General features: G+C 60.4%; 6 protein-coding genes and 1 non-coding gene across 7 annotated transcripts; 2 read left to right on the forward strand and 5 right to left on the reverse strand.

Annotated features, from left to right (window-relative positions):
* Positions 1-361: 361 nt before the first annotated feature.
* Positions 362-1,593, reverse strand: SPRG_00108 (hypothetical protein). Its single transcript, XM_012338223.1, has one exon. It carries the CDS (start codon positions 1,578-1,580, stop codon positions 423-425), a length of 1,158 nt encoding a protein of 385 aa, XP_012193613.1. The 5' UTR covers positions 1,581-1,593; the 3' UTR covers positions 362-422.
* A 1,326-nt stretch (positions 1,594-2,919) lies between these two features.
* Positions 2,920-3,236, reverse strand: SPRG_00109 (hypothetical protein). The gene is made up of 2 exons (XM_012338224.1): positions 3,088-3,236; positions 2,920-3,034 (listed from the first exon to the last, which is right to left on the reverse strand). The coding sequence occupies exons 1-2, from the start codon at positions 3,193-3,195 to the stop codon at positions 2,990-2,992; spliced, it is 153 nt and encodes a 50-aa protein (XP_012193614.1). The 5' UTR covers positions 3,196-3,236; the 3' UTR covers positions 2,920-2,989.
* A 313-nt stretch (positions 3,237-3,549) lies between these two features.
* SPRG_00110 (methionyl-tRNA formyltransferase) lies at positions 3,550-5,220 on the forward strand. Its single transcript, XM_012338225.1, has 11 exons — positions 3,550-3,715; positions 3,767-3,809; positions 3,850-3,962; positions 4,013-4,091; positions 4,140-4,205; positions 4,250-4,332; positions 4,386-4,454; positions 4,512-4,644; positions 4,691-4,735; positions 4,785-4,890; positions 4,950-5,220. Exons 1-11 carry the CDS (start codon positions 3,570-3,572, stop codon positions 5,150-5,152), a joined length of 1,086 nt encoding a protein of 361 aa, XP_012193615.1. The 5' UTR covers positions 3,550-3,569; the 3' UTR covers positions 5,153-5,220.
* Positions 5,221-5,239: 19 nt separating this feature from the next.
* Positions 5,240-8,839, reverse strand: SPRG_00111 (hypothetical protein; the record flags this gene model as incomplete). Its single annotated transcript, XM_012338226.1, has 4 exons — positions 5,240-7,510; positions 7,534-7,935; positions 7,989-8,267; positions 8,312-8,839. 4 exons carry the CDS (start codon positions 8,837-8,839, stop codon positions 5,240-5,242), a joined length of 3,480 nt encoding a protein of 1,159 aa, XP_012193616.1.
* Positions 8,840-9,716: 877 nt separating this feature from the next.
* Positions 9,717-12,430, reverse strand: SPRG_00112 (hypothetical protein). The gene is made up of 10 exons (XM_012338227.1): positions 12,126-12,430; positions 11,948-12,081; positions 11,689-11,897; positions 11,451-11,639; positions 11,321-11,400; positions 11,195-11,267; positions 10,673-11,148; positions 10,361-10,625; positions 10,148-10,309; positions 9,717-10,097 (listed from the first exon to the last, which is right to left on the reverse strand). Exons 1-10 carry the CDS (start codon positions 12,410-12,412, stop codon positions 9,873-9,875), a joined length of 2,100 nt encoding a protein of 699 aa, XP_012193617.1. The 5' UTR covers positions 12,413-12,430; the 3' UTR covers positions 9,717-9,872.
* A 244-nt stretch (positions 12,431-12,674) lies between these two features.
* On the forward strand, positions 12,675-12,747 carry SPRG_30005. Its single transcript has one exon. It is a non-coding gene; the product is annotated as a tRNA-Val (tRNA).
* A 470-nt stretch (positions 12,748-13,217) lies between these two features.
* Positions 13,218-14,186, reverse strand: SPRG_18771 (hypothetical protein; the record flags this gene model as incomplete). The annotated part of the gene is made up of 4 exons (XM_012338614.1): positions 13,218-13,536; positions 13,584-13,750; positions 13,792-14,068; positions 14,109-14,186. The coding sequence occupies 4 exons, from the start codon at positions 14,184-14,186 to the stop codon at positions 13,267-13,269; spliced, it is 792 nt and encodes a 263-aa protein (XP_012194004.1). The 3' UTR covers positions 13,218-13,266.
* Positions 14,187-14,485: the final 299 nt, after the last annotated feature.

The raw sequence follows: 14,485 nt of genomic DNA on the forward strand, positions 1-14,485 counted from the left end.
TAGCGCTCTGCACGCCTGCTACCGCCACTGTCCTCATCTCTATCGAGTGTTTCTTCTAGCCGAGCTTACGAGGCTGGCACCAAGGGCAGATGCAGTGCACTGGTTGGTGTGTGCTTGTATGGATGGCTGAAGACTATGCTTGGGCCGCAGAAGAATGAATCACTCGACTTGTACGTGGAGGCTGGATGACGTCGCCGTCGTCGTCGCGTTCGATCGCTTGCCCACCCGTCGTCGCACCGCTACGCGAGTGCTGTCGCGGCTTCTACTGGCTGCATCGTGGCTGCCGTCAATCGTCCCGCACTGATATGCATTACGTTGGCATGGCGCAGCCTCCCGCTGCTGTCAAGAGGGAGGAAGACAATGGGATGATTCAGTGCTGCGTGCGTAGAATTCAAAGCAATCAATAGTTAATAGGAGGGCAACTAGAGCGTTAATGACCGGCGGTCGTTGAGGCTCGACGTCGCGCTGCTCGCAAACGAGTCTTCTCGCACCGAGCTCGTAAACGATTCGTTCGAGAACGAGTCCTTCCAGAGCACGTTGTCGGTCGTCGGCCGCTCCGACATCATGAGGTCGTCCGTGCGACCAGTCTCCATCGCGCTCATCCAAAGCGCCGTGCTGTGCGGATCGCCCGTCGACTCGGAGATCTGATCGCTGTACGTGCCAAACTGCGCCGGCGACGGCTGCACGTGCGCGTCCCCGTAGACAAAGCCGGGTGGCGACTCATGTCGGGCCTGGAACTGCTGCTGCTGCATGTGTTGCTGCGCATACGCGTTGGGCGAGTAGAGCGGGGCTTGCGACTGCATGAGGCGGTTCGTGTCCATGGCCATCATCTGCCGCGAGTCCAGCGCGCTGTGCTGGGGCGACGTCACGCGCTGGGGTGGCGGCTGGATGTACGTGAGCTTGAGCGGCGAGATGATGTCTTCCTCCATGTACTTGGTCTTCTTCCGGAGCACGACGCAGACGATAAAGACACCAGCGATGGCCGCGACCGCCACTATGCCCACGATCACGAGGATCGTCGTCGTCTTGGAGTCGTCCGCGTTGGCAGCACCGTTGTTGGCGCTCGCCGTATCGGGCGACGACGTCGGCTTCTTGGTCGTCTTGGTCGGCGTCGGCGTCACGGTCTCCGTCATCGGCGCTTGCGTCGGTGCATCCGTCACTGGCTGCGGTGCAGCGGTTGGTGCAGGCGCGACCGTAGTTAACTGCACGAATGTCGTCGGCGGTGCCGTCGTCTTGGGCGCGACCGTAACAGGCGCTGCCGTGGTCTTCGGAACCGATGTGGTGGTGGGTGCAACGGTCGTAGGCGCGATGGTCGTCGGAGCGATGGTCGGGGCGTCGGTGGGCGCGGGCGTCGGTGCAGGCGTCGGTGCCGGCGTCGGTGCGAGTGTCGGTGCGAGTGTCGGTGCGCGCGTCGGCGCCAGTGTCGGTCGGACCGTCGGTGCCAACGTCGTCGGCGCCATCGTGGGCGCCAGCGTCGGCGCCGTTGTCACATCGGACGGCGCCGGGACCGACGTCGCGTTCTCAGCGATGGCGACCGCCGCAAGAAGCGCAGCGACGACGTGCAGCAGTCGGCGGCTCATTGGACCTCAGGAGATGAAAAGTGGAAATGAGCAGCTTCCGGGAAGGTGCATATGGAGCTCGTGTGACACGGCAAACGAACCCAACGACAGGGGGGGTACCCTATAAAAAGAAAATGTCGAAGGTCCCATCACCTAACTGGAGCTCCTCTCGACTGACGTGGAGAGTTTGATCAGATCGCGATGCATAACGACTCGTCTGGCGACCGCGGGCATCGCATCCGACGTCGTCTCCGCCAATAATGCCAAAGCCATCACCGCTCCCAACCGACTCGTCGTCAGCACACCTTAGGGGGGCCATCGCCACAGCGATTTGTCTCTGGTGTCGAGACGATGTGCAGCACGTACATCCACGACACCTACTGGGACCGACCAGCCTCGCACGACAACTTGTGTAGTATACCGTACTGGGAGCGCCGAGATGCACCTCTCGGAAGCTACTTTGAATGATCGGGTTCGATCGCGCGCTTTTTATCAGGGCCCACCCCCTTTATATAGGGTACCTTGTAACGGAAGGATTCGAGGAGCAATGTCGTAACACGGCGACGCCGCTGCCTCCTGGCATCGACGAACGCAGTTGGTGCCTGTTCGTTGGCGTTGCATCGAGCGATGAGCGGCACATGGCCGTTGATGCTGTGACGACGATGGCGCACCGCTGTCGCACGTCAACCCACTGCCCCTCGAAACGAGGAATTCGCTGTGGAGCAAAGGAGGCCACGGCGGCTCGGAAATCGGTCTTGGCGCGTCATCGGTGTAGACTGCAGTTGTGGACGGGTCGAAGGACCGGCCCTCGCAGGACACTGCGCCTTTCTTCGGGCCAGCAGCAAGTGTCGACGTTGTTTCTTCCTCATGGCTGTCGCCCATGATTTCATGAGTCGTCGTCCTGCAGACTTGGCCTTGGAGTCTCGTCGGCGGTATCAGGCAGCGGTGGCAACACGTTCTAGTATCATCCTCGAAGCGGCGTCATGATTATGCTCCGGAACCGTGACGCCAGGCGAGAGACCATCAAGGACGTCTCTCAAAAACTCTGTATGGCACCAGCTTATGGCGCCACAAGCGCTACGACGGTGTCGCATCGCTGCAGCCGAAGGATGATGCGTAGGATGATGCAGTCAGTGGCCGATGAAGCCAACCATGCAGCACGGTACGATGACAGGGTGTGGCCAACAAGGACTCTCGTGGCGTGCGATACTGCGAAGTCTACCAACACAGCCACGCACATGACTATAGGGCTCGGGCCTGTCCCGATTGTCAACCCTGTCTTTGACGCTCCTACGCGCTCGTCGACGGCGACATGCCTGGGTTCGATGCTGCATCCACGTCGTCCATGGCCTCATCCTGGCTATGGCGCAAGACTGCACAAAGCATCATTCCGTTCATTTGGACACATGGAGGCTCGCGGCGCTGCTGGCTTAGTGCTGGGCCTTCTTGGCGTTCTTCTCAATGTTCTGCAAATACTACGCAACGCAAGCCGTTAGCCTTCGATCCAGGCGTCATACAGGATACGTACTTGGAGGCCTTCGCGGCGCGAGTTCCACTCGGCGAGCGGGCCTGTGGTGACGGCGACGCCCGCGACGACGAGGCCACCGACAGTGATCAGCTTGGTAAAGGTCTTCATCGCACTCGCGTCTTTATCGGTTTGCCACCACAAAATTCCGCCCAAACCGATTGGTGCTTCTAGTTGTTCTTCAATCGAGGCTTCTTTTGGCCAATCCAAACCTTTAGCCTCTTTTACGCCCGAAACGCTTTTTAAAAAACGAGACGTTGTACACGTATCCCGCTGGTTTAGCGATACTCTCGGCGCCGTGCTGCTGCGTCTTTGAGGCTGTGCCACAGCATCCTACGTCTAGTCCATAGCACCCTTCGATCCCTGGCCCATCGATCGTAGTCGGTCTCGTTGCATAGGACCAGGTGGGTTAAAGTCCCAAAAAACGTTCTCTTTAACGCATTTGGGCATGGTCAAAATCAAGTTGCACCATTCGAAGCTACACGATGCTGAAGCAACTGCGCCGAGGGCTCCTGCCGGGCCGCCGCCACGTCTTCGCCCATGGCGAGCGGTCCATCTCGGGTCTGCGAGTGCTCTTCTTTGGCACGGACAACGTGTCGCTACCGACGCTTGAGCTGCTGCATGCGCACATGTCGTCGTCATCCTCGTCCATGCCGTGAAGGCTCATGGCACGCACGCGTAGGCAGTCGACGAGTGATGCGCCGCCGCTCGTGCGCGAGATCGAGGTACGCAGCTTTCTCATAGAGCTCGATGCAACGGATGCAGGTCATCTGCCCACCGGACCGCAAGATGGCGCGGAAGCGAACGAAAGCGCCCGTGCCCGTCAAGCAGTTTGCACTTGAAAACAACTTGGCCGTGCACCACATTCCCGACGGCGTGTACGCCTACCCTCTCGCTCGATGCTCGATGACACGTCGCGCATCGATAGGAAGAGCTTGAAGGACTGGACGATGCCGGTGACCAAGGACTTTGACGTTGGCGTCGTCGTCTCGTTCGGTTACTTTCTCGTACTATGATGTCGCCGCTGTGGAAGCGAAGCTACAATTTGTTTGTAGCATCCGCACATGCTCGAGCACGTCAAGCACGGCGCCATCAACATGCACCCGTCGCTGTTGCCCAAGGTCTTTTCCGTCATGTCGCCATCGTATTGATACATTGTTGATAGTATCGCGGCCCGGCGCCGATTCCGCGCACGCTCTGGCATGGCGACGCGGTCACAGGCGTCTCGGTCATCGAGATCGATCCCACGTCTCTCGACGCACCTCCAGCGTCGCGTTGCTCACATCATCCTACTGTGCTAGGGCCTTTGACGTTGGACGCATTCTGGACCAAACCACCATGGACGTTCCGCCAGCGTCGACCTTCCACAGGTACTAGTAGTACTTTTCTCTCTTAGAGTCGAAACGATGTGGTGTCGTCTTGTCTAGCCTATCGGACGTCTTGGCGCGGGCGGGTGCACAGCGCGTCATCGCAACCCTCCGTGACTTGCCGGCCAAGAAGGCGTCGGCCATCGTGCAGGACGAAGCGCTGGCGACAAAAGCACCCAAAATGAAGCGCGAGGTGCATTCACTCGAATGCGACGCTTGGCTATACGCGATGTACGTAGCACGGGCTTGTGGCGTGGACCGAGACGGCGCAGCGGCTCTACTGCGTACGTCTTCTACCATTCCGATTGGCAGAGTTGCGACTCGGTCGACTAGATGTGGCAGGCGGTCGGCGAGACCTTTGGCGTCCTCGCGTCGTTCCAAGGCGTGCCCGTCAAGCTGCTCGAGATGCGTCTGCCGACTCTGGACGACCGGGCGTCCCGTAATACCATTCTTCAACTTGTACTATCGCAGCGGTACGGACTACAAATCTTTGGTTAGTTGCTGCGGTCGAGACGTTTTCGTTGCCGACGGGGGCGTGCTACTTTGACAAAGGTCTCCAGGCGCTCGTCGTCAAGTGCGTCGACGACGTGGTCCTTGTGACCAAGCTCCAGGCCGAGAACCGCAACCCGGGCCGCGCGATCGATTTCGCCAACGGGCACCGCATGAAGCCGCGCGCGGTGCATAGCTTTGACCTGCCCTAGTCTCGGTGCTGCTTGCCTCTCAAGATGACACCACCAACCTCCCATGTGATCATATATCAACACACACACACACAGATTCTTGTTGCGTTACATGATGCCGCAGCTCGACGGAATGATGTTGTCGCTCTCAATGAGGAGCCGCTCGACGCTGGCTTCGTGCACGTAGCAAAGCGCCTTGAGCGCCTTCTCGAGCGCCACGACGTACACGTGGTCCGATCGGCGGTACGAACGCACGCGGCCCTTCCCAAACGGCGTGCCCACCCAGTCGCCAATCACCGCTTTCATCTCGCCATAGACGTCCTTCGCCTGCACGTAGCCGTGGGTGCCGTCGCGCCACGAGATGACGTGGACGCCGTCGCTCGACCGGACGCCAAAGAGCACGCCAGGCCCAAACACCGTGCTCACGGGCAGCCCAATGCGCCCGTGCACGGGAAAGTGCACGCTCGGGTCAGCGTCGCTGGCCACGAACGCACTGCCGTCGCCGTCCACTTGCACCGAGTCGGACGCGCGCGCGAGCTTGAACGCATCCTTGCGGGCGTCGGTGGTCGGCGCCTCGACGTCTGGCTCCGACTCGTAGTAGCGCCGGAAGAACGTCAGCGTGTCGATGAGACTGTACTTGCGCGTGTTGGCTTCGCGCTCCGTGAGATACGGCGTCTGAACAAACGCTTGGACGCCGCTCATGGCCGGGTCGCTCAAGGTGACGCGCAGGACGCCATCGCAGTGCGGCGCGGCGACACGGCCGGGGCCAAACGGGGTCTCGACCGGTGCATCGGCCTTGAGATCCAACGCCGGCGGGTCGAGGCACGGGGCCGCCGTCGTCGAGAGCGCTGGTGACGCTTTCGGCTTGACAAAGGTCGAGAAGCGGTCAAAGAGGCCGATGCTGGACGACGGCGCCTTGGTCTTCTGGACGCATGACGCCTGAAAGTAGCCAAGCACGCCGTGGGCGAAGCGCAGTTCGTACGTCGCGTCGCGCGACCGGTACCGCAGCACGGACGCCGGCCCAAAAAAGGTCGTGACCGCCGTGTGCTTGGGAAAAACCGGCTTGTCCTTGGTCGCACTCGCAAACGAGAGGAGCGAGAAGAGACCCGACGACCGCGGCGGCGCCGAGACGACGGTCGAGAGCGCGTCTTCTTGCACCGAGACGACCGTGTCGCGCAGCGCGGCCGCGTCGAGGCGCACCGAGTAGACGTGGTGCGGCAACGACGATAGCACAACCGCTTGGCCAAACGGCGTGTGCACGCGCGAGCCTTTGGGGTAGCGCGGCGGCGGCTTGTGGCCAAACTGGCGCTGGAACGCTTTCGTGAAGAACTCGAGCGACGAGCGGACAAAGCCCGTGGCCGGTAGCGGCGGCTCGACGTCCGAGATTTGCGATATCGTCGACGGGTGGCAGTAGGCGTGGGCCACGCCGTGCTTGAAGAGATGGACTTCGTAAATGTCGTCGGGCCGGTACCGGACCACGCGACCGGGCCCAAACGTCGTCTGCACCGACGTGTCGGGCGGAAAGACGCCTTGCAGCAGCAGAAGCGGGTCCATGACCGTCACAAAGTTGGTCTTGACAAACGCGAGGGGGTTCCCGCTTGGGTTGCTCGGCTTGGCCGCCGACGACGAGAAATCATTGTGGCCCTTTGTGACCTTGGTGGTCGAGAGCGACGCCTCTGGAAGGTACACGCGCGCCGTGTCTTTGGTCTTGAGCCACCACTCGGTCAAGTTCACCGTGTACATGCCCGTAATGCCGTCGTACGACAGGATCGACCCCTTCCCAAACGGCGTGTAGAGCACCGTGTTGAGGCCAAAGCGCTGGGGCTTCTCGATGAGTGGGACGCGCGGGGTGCCAAGGAGCTCGTTGGCGAGCGAGAGGTCGTAGTTGATCTTCTCTCGCTGCGCGTCCCGGGCCGCCGACGTCTTGAACGCGATGGCGACAAAGCCGGCGCGGGCGTCGTCGCAGATTTGCCGCAGCCCACCGATCGAGATTTGCTCGAGGCGGCACGCGTGGACGGCCGCGCCAACGTACGTGTCAAAGAAGATGATGTTGAGCTTCTTGTACGTGGCCTTGTCGACAAACCCAAACGTGCGCTCGATGGGCTGGACCAGGTGAAAGTACGCGGCTTCGAGCACGGACGGCCCAAACTTTTCCGCAATCAGCTGCGCCGCGCGCACGTCGCCTTGGCCATTGTCGCCGATAAAGACGTGCTTGTACTCGGGGTAGATCGAGTAGTACTCGCAAAAGTTCTCAAACTTCTTCTGCGCCATCGGCTCGAGGTCGCCCTTGACCATGAAGTCGTACCCAGACGTCATCGAGCCCGCGAGCATCGACGGCAGCGTGTGCATGCCGTAGTGGTCGTAAAAGCCCTTGAACTTCTCGTACGACTTTTTTCCGACACGTCCTTGTAGACGTGCGGGCGCGCCGAGAGGAACGCGAGGTTGCCGACGCGGCCTTGCTCCCAGTGCACCGGGCCGCTCTGCCCGAGGTCGAGCTGCCGGTAGAACGCGAGCACGCCGGGGTACATGGCGTGGCGCGGGTACCGCGTGTCCATGCCCGCGGGGAAGAAGCCGCCGGACGAGTAGAGCGTGTCGTCCACGTCGCTGAGGACCTTGCGCCACGCGTGCTGCTTGCGCTTCGAGCCAATGTTCTTGGTGCTGAGCGTCATGTGCGCGCGCTGGATGTTGGCCTGGTTCTTGATGTGGTTGAGGATCGCGGTCCGGATCGCAATGTCGCGGATGTCGTGGTAGATGAGTTTGTGCATGCTGTGGACGCTGCCCTTGGAGTCCGTTGTCGACTTGAGCTACGAGCAATGGAAGATGGTGAGAAGAGATGCGGAGGAGAGGCGAGGCGTACGATCGAGAGGTCGTCGCCGTTGGTCCGCGTGATGATGTTGCGCACGAAGCGCTCGCACTTTTCGTGGGCGCTGATGCGCATGAGCATGAGTGCGTCGAGGACAATGGCGCGGGACTGGATCGAGAGGTCGATGAGGCGGCTCTCGCAGAGGAGCTGGAGCAGCAGCGTGCGGTTGGCGTCCTTGACCTTGTAAAAGAGCAGCGCGAGCGGGATGCGGCCGAGGATATAATTTAGTTCGTCCTTCTCGGCGCGCTCGAGGATCGTGTACGTCTTGTACTCCTACGTTGGATGAGATTCGTCTCTCGGTGGAAGAGGTCGCGTACCTGCTCCTTGACGTGCTCCATGTTGATCATGTTGTTGATCGTCGAGGGTAAATAAATACGGTCAATCATCTCGATGCAGTGCATGATGATGTCGACCTTGGCCTGCGCGGGCGAGACGTTGACGCGCAAGAGCGGCGGCGTGCTAAGGCGGCTCAGCTCCGAGAGCGCTTTCCGGTGCACGTGGCGGTCGAGGAACTGGACGCCGAGCGTGAAGGCAATGACGATGACGCCGCCGAGCGATGGACTCCAGCGGCCGATCGAGAACGGCGAGTCCTGGATGTAGACGAGCGCGGTGCTGAAGAGGAAGGCCATGACGGTCCAGAACCGGTTCTCAAACTCTTGTGCGTTGTGCCATGCCCACTTCGACTCGGTGCTGAGGTAGAGGCCAATGACGTAGAGGAAGCCGACGATCGACGCGCAGAGCACGGGTGCGTACGCAAAGAAGGCGAGGAAGACAAACGCCCAGAACATGGTCAGCAGCAGCATGAGCACGAGCACGATCGGGCCCATGTTGGCCTGGTTGCGCATGGTTCGAGAGGTCGAGTATGTGAAGAGGCTGCTGTAAGGACGGGATGCAACGTCGAGGCTCGGCGCGCCGGGCAGATGGCGGCGAAGGCGACGGCGAGGAAGACAAGCAGCAGCGTCGCTGGACTGCGACGTGCTGGAATGGATCAAAACTGCAAACCATGCTCCGAGGCGTTTTTAAATCCACCCCATCGACGTGGGATCTGCATTTTTATAAACAGGCCAGGTGTTTTCAACCCTACGTGTTGCATATGGCATACAAATCTATAATCGAAACGCACGTTTCTGTTTTAAACACAATGCATATTTGAAAGCCTGAATCTGCTTTTTATTCCCTGGCAAGATCACTTGATGTTTGTATGCCCCTCGAGTCCACGAGATATGCGAGATGGCCTACGGATAGGGTTGAATCTCGCAGCATTTTGGCCAATGAGCGCGCACCTCGGAGCCGGCGATACCTCTCGATACATGTGTTGTGACAGGGTATGCCTTCTGGCAGGACTGAGACGATTCAAGGCAAGCAGGCGCAGAGTGGCGCCATGCCAGTTGGGCCAAGATATAAGATGTGAGAGGCTGATGTCACGGCGCGCCGCGAGATGATGAAGCGGGAAGAGCCAGCGTGTTGATGTCAACAGGTGGAGGCTGTTGATGCAACAGTACAGACGCCCTCGGGAGACCACGGTGTTGCGAAATGCGGCCATTTCGTGCCCAGCTGCGTACCTGCCATTGGACCAGCGAGCGTCGTGCTGGACGAACGGCCACGAAGGCTCGCGGCGCAGCACATGGCGCAGAGAACCTTCGCGCCGAACGTTCCGCGCCCGTCACCCAACTCGAGACTATGACGTGGCGGCGCGTGTTTGTCGACGTTGCAAAGGCTGCTGCCACTTGAAGCTGCGGTGATGACGCAGGCGATTTGCAGGCCACGCAATCTGTCGTGTTCTCGCGCGTCCCCTCCAATCTTTATTGTTTCGCGTTATCCAACTCCGATGACGACCAACGAATGAGTGCGTCGACACGGACGGAGCGGCGTCATCGGCTACACGCCGAGCTCGTCGACAAACCGCGTGCTCGTCGGCGTCTTGCCCACGATCGACGTGAGCATCGCAAGCGGCTCCTTGGCGCCGCCGTGGCGAAAGAGCTCCTCGTACACGAGCCGGCCGGACGCGGGTCGCCATGGATCCTCGGCAAAGCACGCGCCCCAGATCTCGGCCGCAAAGACACGGGCGTATAAATAGCTGTAGTAGCCCGCGCCGTACCCGACCTACATGTAGACATGCCAATAAGAACCGAGTCGCCTGCATGGATACAAACCAAATGCCCAAAGCGCGTGTGCCAGTGCGTCCCGTCGACGTATGGCACGAGCGTTGCCTTGTTCTGGAGCTCTTGCAGCGCCTGCGTCGTCGTCGGCGGCGAGAACGGCAGCGGTTGGTCCCGAAACAGCGTCAAATCCAGAAGCGAGTAGAGACATTGCGTCTGCGTCCATAGTCCTGTCGTGAGCCACCGAGGCGTAATGCTGTATTCTACCTGCGTCTCCATCGCGCTAAACATGTGCTTGGACGCCTTGAGGTTGGCCAGCATCGACGCTGGAATCGGGCGATGCGTCTCGTAGTGCTTCGCAAACGTCTGCACGACGCGCTCGTCCCACGCAAAGTACTCGAACAAGTGGCTCGGCGTCTCGACAAAGTCGAGCTGCCCGCGCGTGCCGCTGAGGTGCTGGAACTCGGTGCGACTCAAGAGCGAGTGCAGCGCGTGGCCAAACTCGTGGAAGAGCGTCTCGACCTCGCCGTGCCTACGCCATGCTCGATCGGTTTTTGCTCAGACACGCGAGAAGGGTACGTGAGGAGCGACGGCGTCGAGGCACTTGGTGGGCTAAAGTTGCAGACGAGCGCGACGATCGGTGTCTGGTACGACCCGTCCTCGAGGCGCTTGCCGCACCGAACGGTAAAGTGGGCGGCGTGGTGGTACTTGTGCGGTCGCGGGAAGAGGTCCAGGTAGAGGACACCGAGGTCGACGCCGTCTTTGGTCAGTCGGAGCTTGCGCACGTCGTTGTGCCAGCTCTCGGGGGCCGACGATGCTTCCGGCGTCATGTCGACGCCAAAGAGCTCGCTGCAAAGGAGCCCGAGGCCCTCGAGGCAGCGCTCGAGCGGAAAGTACGATGCAATCACGCGCGCGTCGAGGTCGAACGCCTGCGCCTTGAGCATGCCCATGTAGTACGGCGTGTCCCAGCTCTCGAGCGGCAATGGCGCCGGAAAGAAGCCCTTCCCTTCGGCCTTCGTCTTGGCGTCGACAAGCAGCGCGCGCTCAGACGCCGCCTAGCGTCACGGTGAGGAAGCTGAGAACACTGAGGAGAGTGCATACCTTGATCATGAGGTTGGACGCAATGTCGCGGAGGAAGGCGTCGACGCGGGATGGCGATCCGACCATCTTGTCACTACAAGTGATTCGATCGTCCGGTCAACGAGATAGCGATGCAGAAAGCACTACCTCGTCGCGAGATGCGCGTACGTTGGGAAACCGAGCAGCGTCGCGAGTGCATGGCGCGCCGCAATCAGGTCGTCCAAAACCTGCACGCTGCATGGTCGAGGATATGTACACAGCACGCGAAGACGTCTACCTGCAGGTTGACGCTGGCGCACGCGTTGCCAGCAATGTACATTTGCTTGCGCACATTGGGATCCGGAATCCACTTGAGAATGCTGTTGGTCATGGGCACCGTCGTCGGGATCGCCGTCATGCCGTTGGCGCTGGCGTGGCACTGCCGAAGGAGCCCCGTCGGCAGCATCCGCAGCGCCTTGGTCGGAACCTGCGATCGCCATGCTCATGCGTTGTTTTCTGTCGCAATCGAGAGATACCTCAATGAACGAGTGCACCGAGTGAATGTTGTCTTGGAACTGCATGCTCAAGCTACGGAACACGATGTCGTAGGAGGGATCGCAGCGTGTACGAATACCGTGTAATCTCGTTTGCAGCTCCATGACGCGGAACCGCCCAGCGTCGTCGAGGTGGATGCCATCGCGCTCAAACTCGGCCCGCAAAAGCATCCCCACGCGCTGCTGCTCCTCTACCATACATGGTCGATCGTAGTACGCCATGGCATTGAAGGTTCTCTACCTGTAAAGCCGGCCATGAGGCTGCGGTTGTCCGTGACGGCGCGAAGGCAGTTGTACATGTCGACGTCCGCGTTGAGCTCTTGGATGAACGACGAGAGGTGCTGGAACGACGCCGACGCGGCGGCGCGGAACCGGCTACGAGATGCGCATGAGGCGACTGCAAGCAAAGGCAAAGATACGCGTCAGGATGCACGTTGCGGCAGAGCTCGGCTGCGTCAATGACCCCACACACCGCGTTGGAGATCGCGTCGAGGTCTTGGATCGTGCGGAGGCTCGGCGGGCGCGACGTGAGGTCGGCCTTGAGGCGGCGGCACGTCTCGACGGCGTCGCGGCCGAGCCGGTCAAAGTCGCTCGGTTGCACGAGTCCTTGGAGGCCAAAGAGCCCTCTCGATGACCGGCGACCTCCAGGCGTGAGGTGCGAGAGCCACGAGAGGCGGCGCGCGCCACCGACCGCAGTACGCAGCATGATGGCGATCGAGTGGCAAATCCAAAATCATGTGTTTAGTTAGTAAATACTTTAGTCGAAATCGGTCGACTCGACGGTGGCGAGAACATCGAGGGCTTACTGTACTAGTGTAGTATTTCAGAGACAGAGAGCAGTGCGCGTGCTAGTGTCGTCGTCCTTGGTGTTTGAGTAGTTCTTACGATTCAAGCTGCCATACCGCTAACGAGCCAGAATGCAACAGTGTGTGAAGCGAGCGTGTCAAGATGCATCTGGCACCTAGTCGACCACCTTTTCTCCAGTCGGTGGATTCCTGCTTAACACGCAGGAGGTGCGGGGTTCGAGCCCCGTAGGTGTTGTCCCTTTCTTCTCTTTCCCATCGGTGTTGTCATCGGAACCATCAAGGCACATCTTGAAAGGGCGCACCGCCTGTAGTACTTGCTGTGTCGGCGTCGCAACGCTACCACCGACAATCCTACGGTAGACGATGCACGCGTCGGCAGCGTTCTCGAAGGGGTTCCTCTGGACACCGCTCGTCAGGCGTTGTGGTCTCGGCGTTGGGTATCTACGAGTTGCACTTAGCGCGGCGCGTCTCCGAAACTACCGCCAACTGGCCGGATAGGACAGGTCGGGCCAACGATGAACATGCGATGGCGACATGGGCGCAACAGGACGGCAAGACCGGCAGCGCGGTGATGACGAGCAGCTTCGCCAAGCTGGCGTACGAGACCAGGGCGTGAGCCCGCACGGAGCGACGACGAAGAGGCGCGCGAGGCCAGTTTGGCAGCTGGCATTTACGCGCCTCACTAAACGACACTTTTGCTTCACATCCGAGCAAAGACAGCTTCTTTGTCATTCATGTGCAGAGACAAGCGGTGCTATTTCGCAACCGATCGTTGCTGGCGGCGGCGCCAATGGAAGAGGAAGCTTCGCGCGTAGCGCAGCGACCGCGACGTCATTGGCAGCGCGTCGAGTCCGCCAGCGACAAAGAGGTCGGACACCATCGTGTACGTGAGGCCCCAGAGCACGAAGTCGTTGGCTTGTCGCGGCGTCGTCGCATCCACGACATCATCTTCCTCTGTCGGCCGCGGCAGGTAAATGCACGGGAACCCAATTGACTTGAAAAAGGTGCTCTCCTGGAGGCGGGCCTACGCTCCATCGCATTGTTGATGCAGGATGCGCAAGCCTCTCGTACCAGAAGCGACGGATAGGTCGTGAGCCATGGAAAGATCATCTCGACGGGGATCTCAAGCGACTGGATCGGCGCAGAAGCGAGGTACGCAACGTCGACCCAGACCGCGTCGGCGACTTCGGATGGCTCGAGCGTCATCTTGAACGGCGTTCGTCCGTCGTGCTGGAACACTACTCGCTCGTGAAGACGATGGCGATGAAGAAGAGCGCACCAAAGGAGGCGACGACGGTCGTGCCATAGTGCACGGGCCGGTCGTGGAGCTGGCCCACGAGGCGAAAGCCGTCGCGGTCGAGGTCGAGGCCAATCTCTTCGCGCGTCTCGCGGCTTGCGCTGTCGAGGTCCATTTCGCTCGGCTGCGTTCGGCCACCTGGAAAGGCAATGTGGCCGCTCCACGTATCGCTCGGGTTGACGCAGCGCCGGATGAAGAGGAGCTGGAGGCGCGGGTTTGGCCCGGGCGCGTGGCGGAAGAGTGCAGCGACGCTTGCTCGCTACTACAAGCTTAGCCTCTCAGAAGAAGAGTGATGGTACCTTGCGTGACGCGAGGTGCGTCGGCGAGAGCGCCTGGAGCGTCGCTTGCAGCCGCGGGAAGAACGCCGCGACGCGCATCACGCAATAAACATCCGGATGATCCCGTCAGCAACCGGACGCGGCCTGTCTCGCAAGCTTCACTTGGTTACCGGGTCTATAAGCTGTCTACAGATCCTTGGTGTAGCGTTGCACGAAGCGCCGTCTGTAGCTCGCCGCTGATGCCCTCAGTAGAGCAATGCTTCCATCGGGGATCGGCTCGCACGCTGGCCATCAGAGATCGGACACTTGGATTAGGTGCGCTTTCGCGCCTCCGAGGGCATGAGGTGCTCTTTCGATAAAAAGCACCTGAAACCGATCAAGCGCACCTACACCTCGAT

This window comes from Saprolegnia parasitica (assembly GCF_000151545.1).
Source record: "Saprolegnia parasitica CBS 223.65 unplaced genomic scaffold supercont2.1, whole genome shotgun sequence".
NCBI classification, from domain to species: domain Eukaryota; phylum Oomycota; class Saprolegniomycetes; order Saprolegniales; family Saprolegniaceae; genus Saprolegnia; species Saprolegnia parasitica.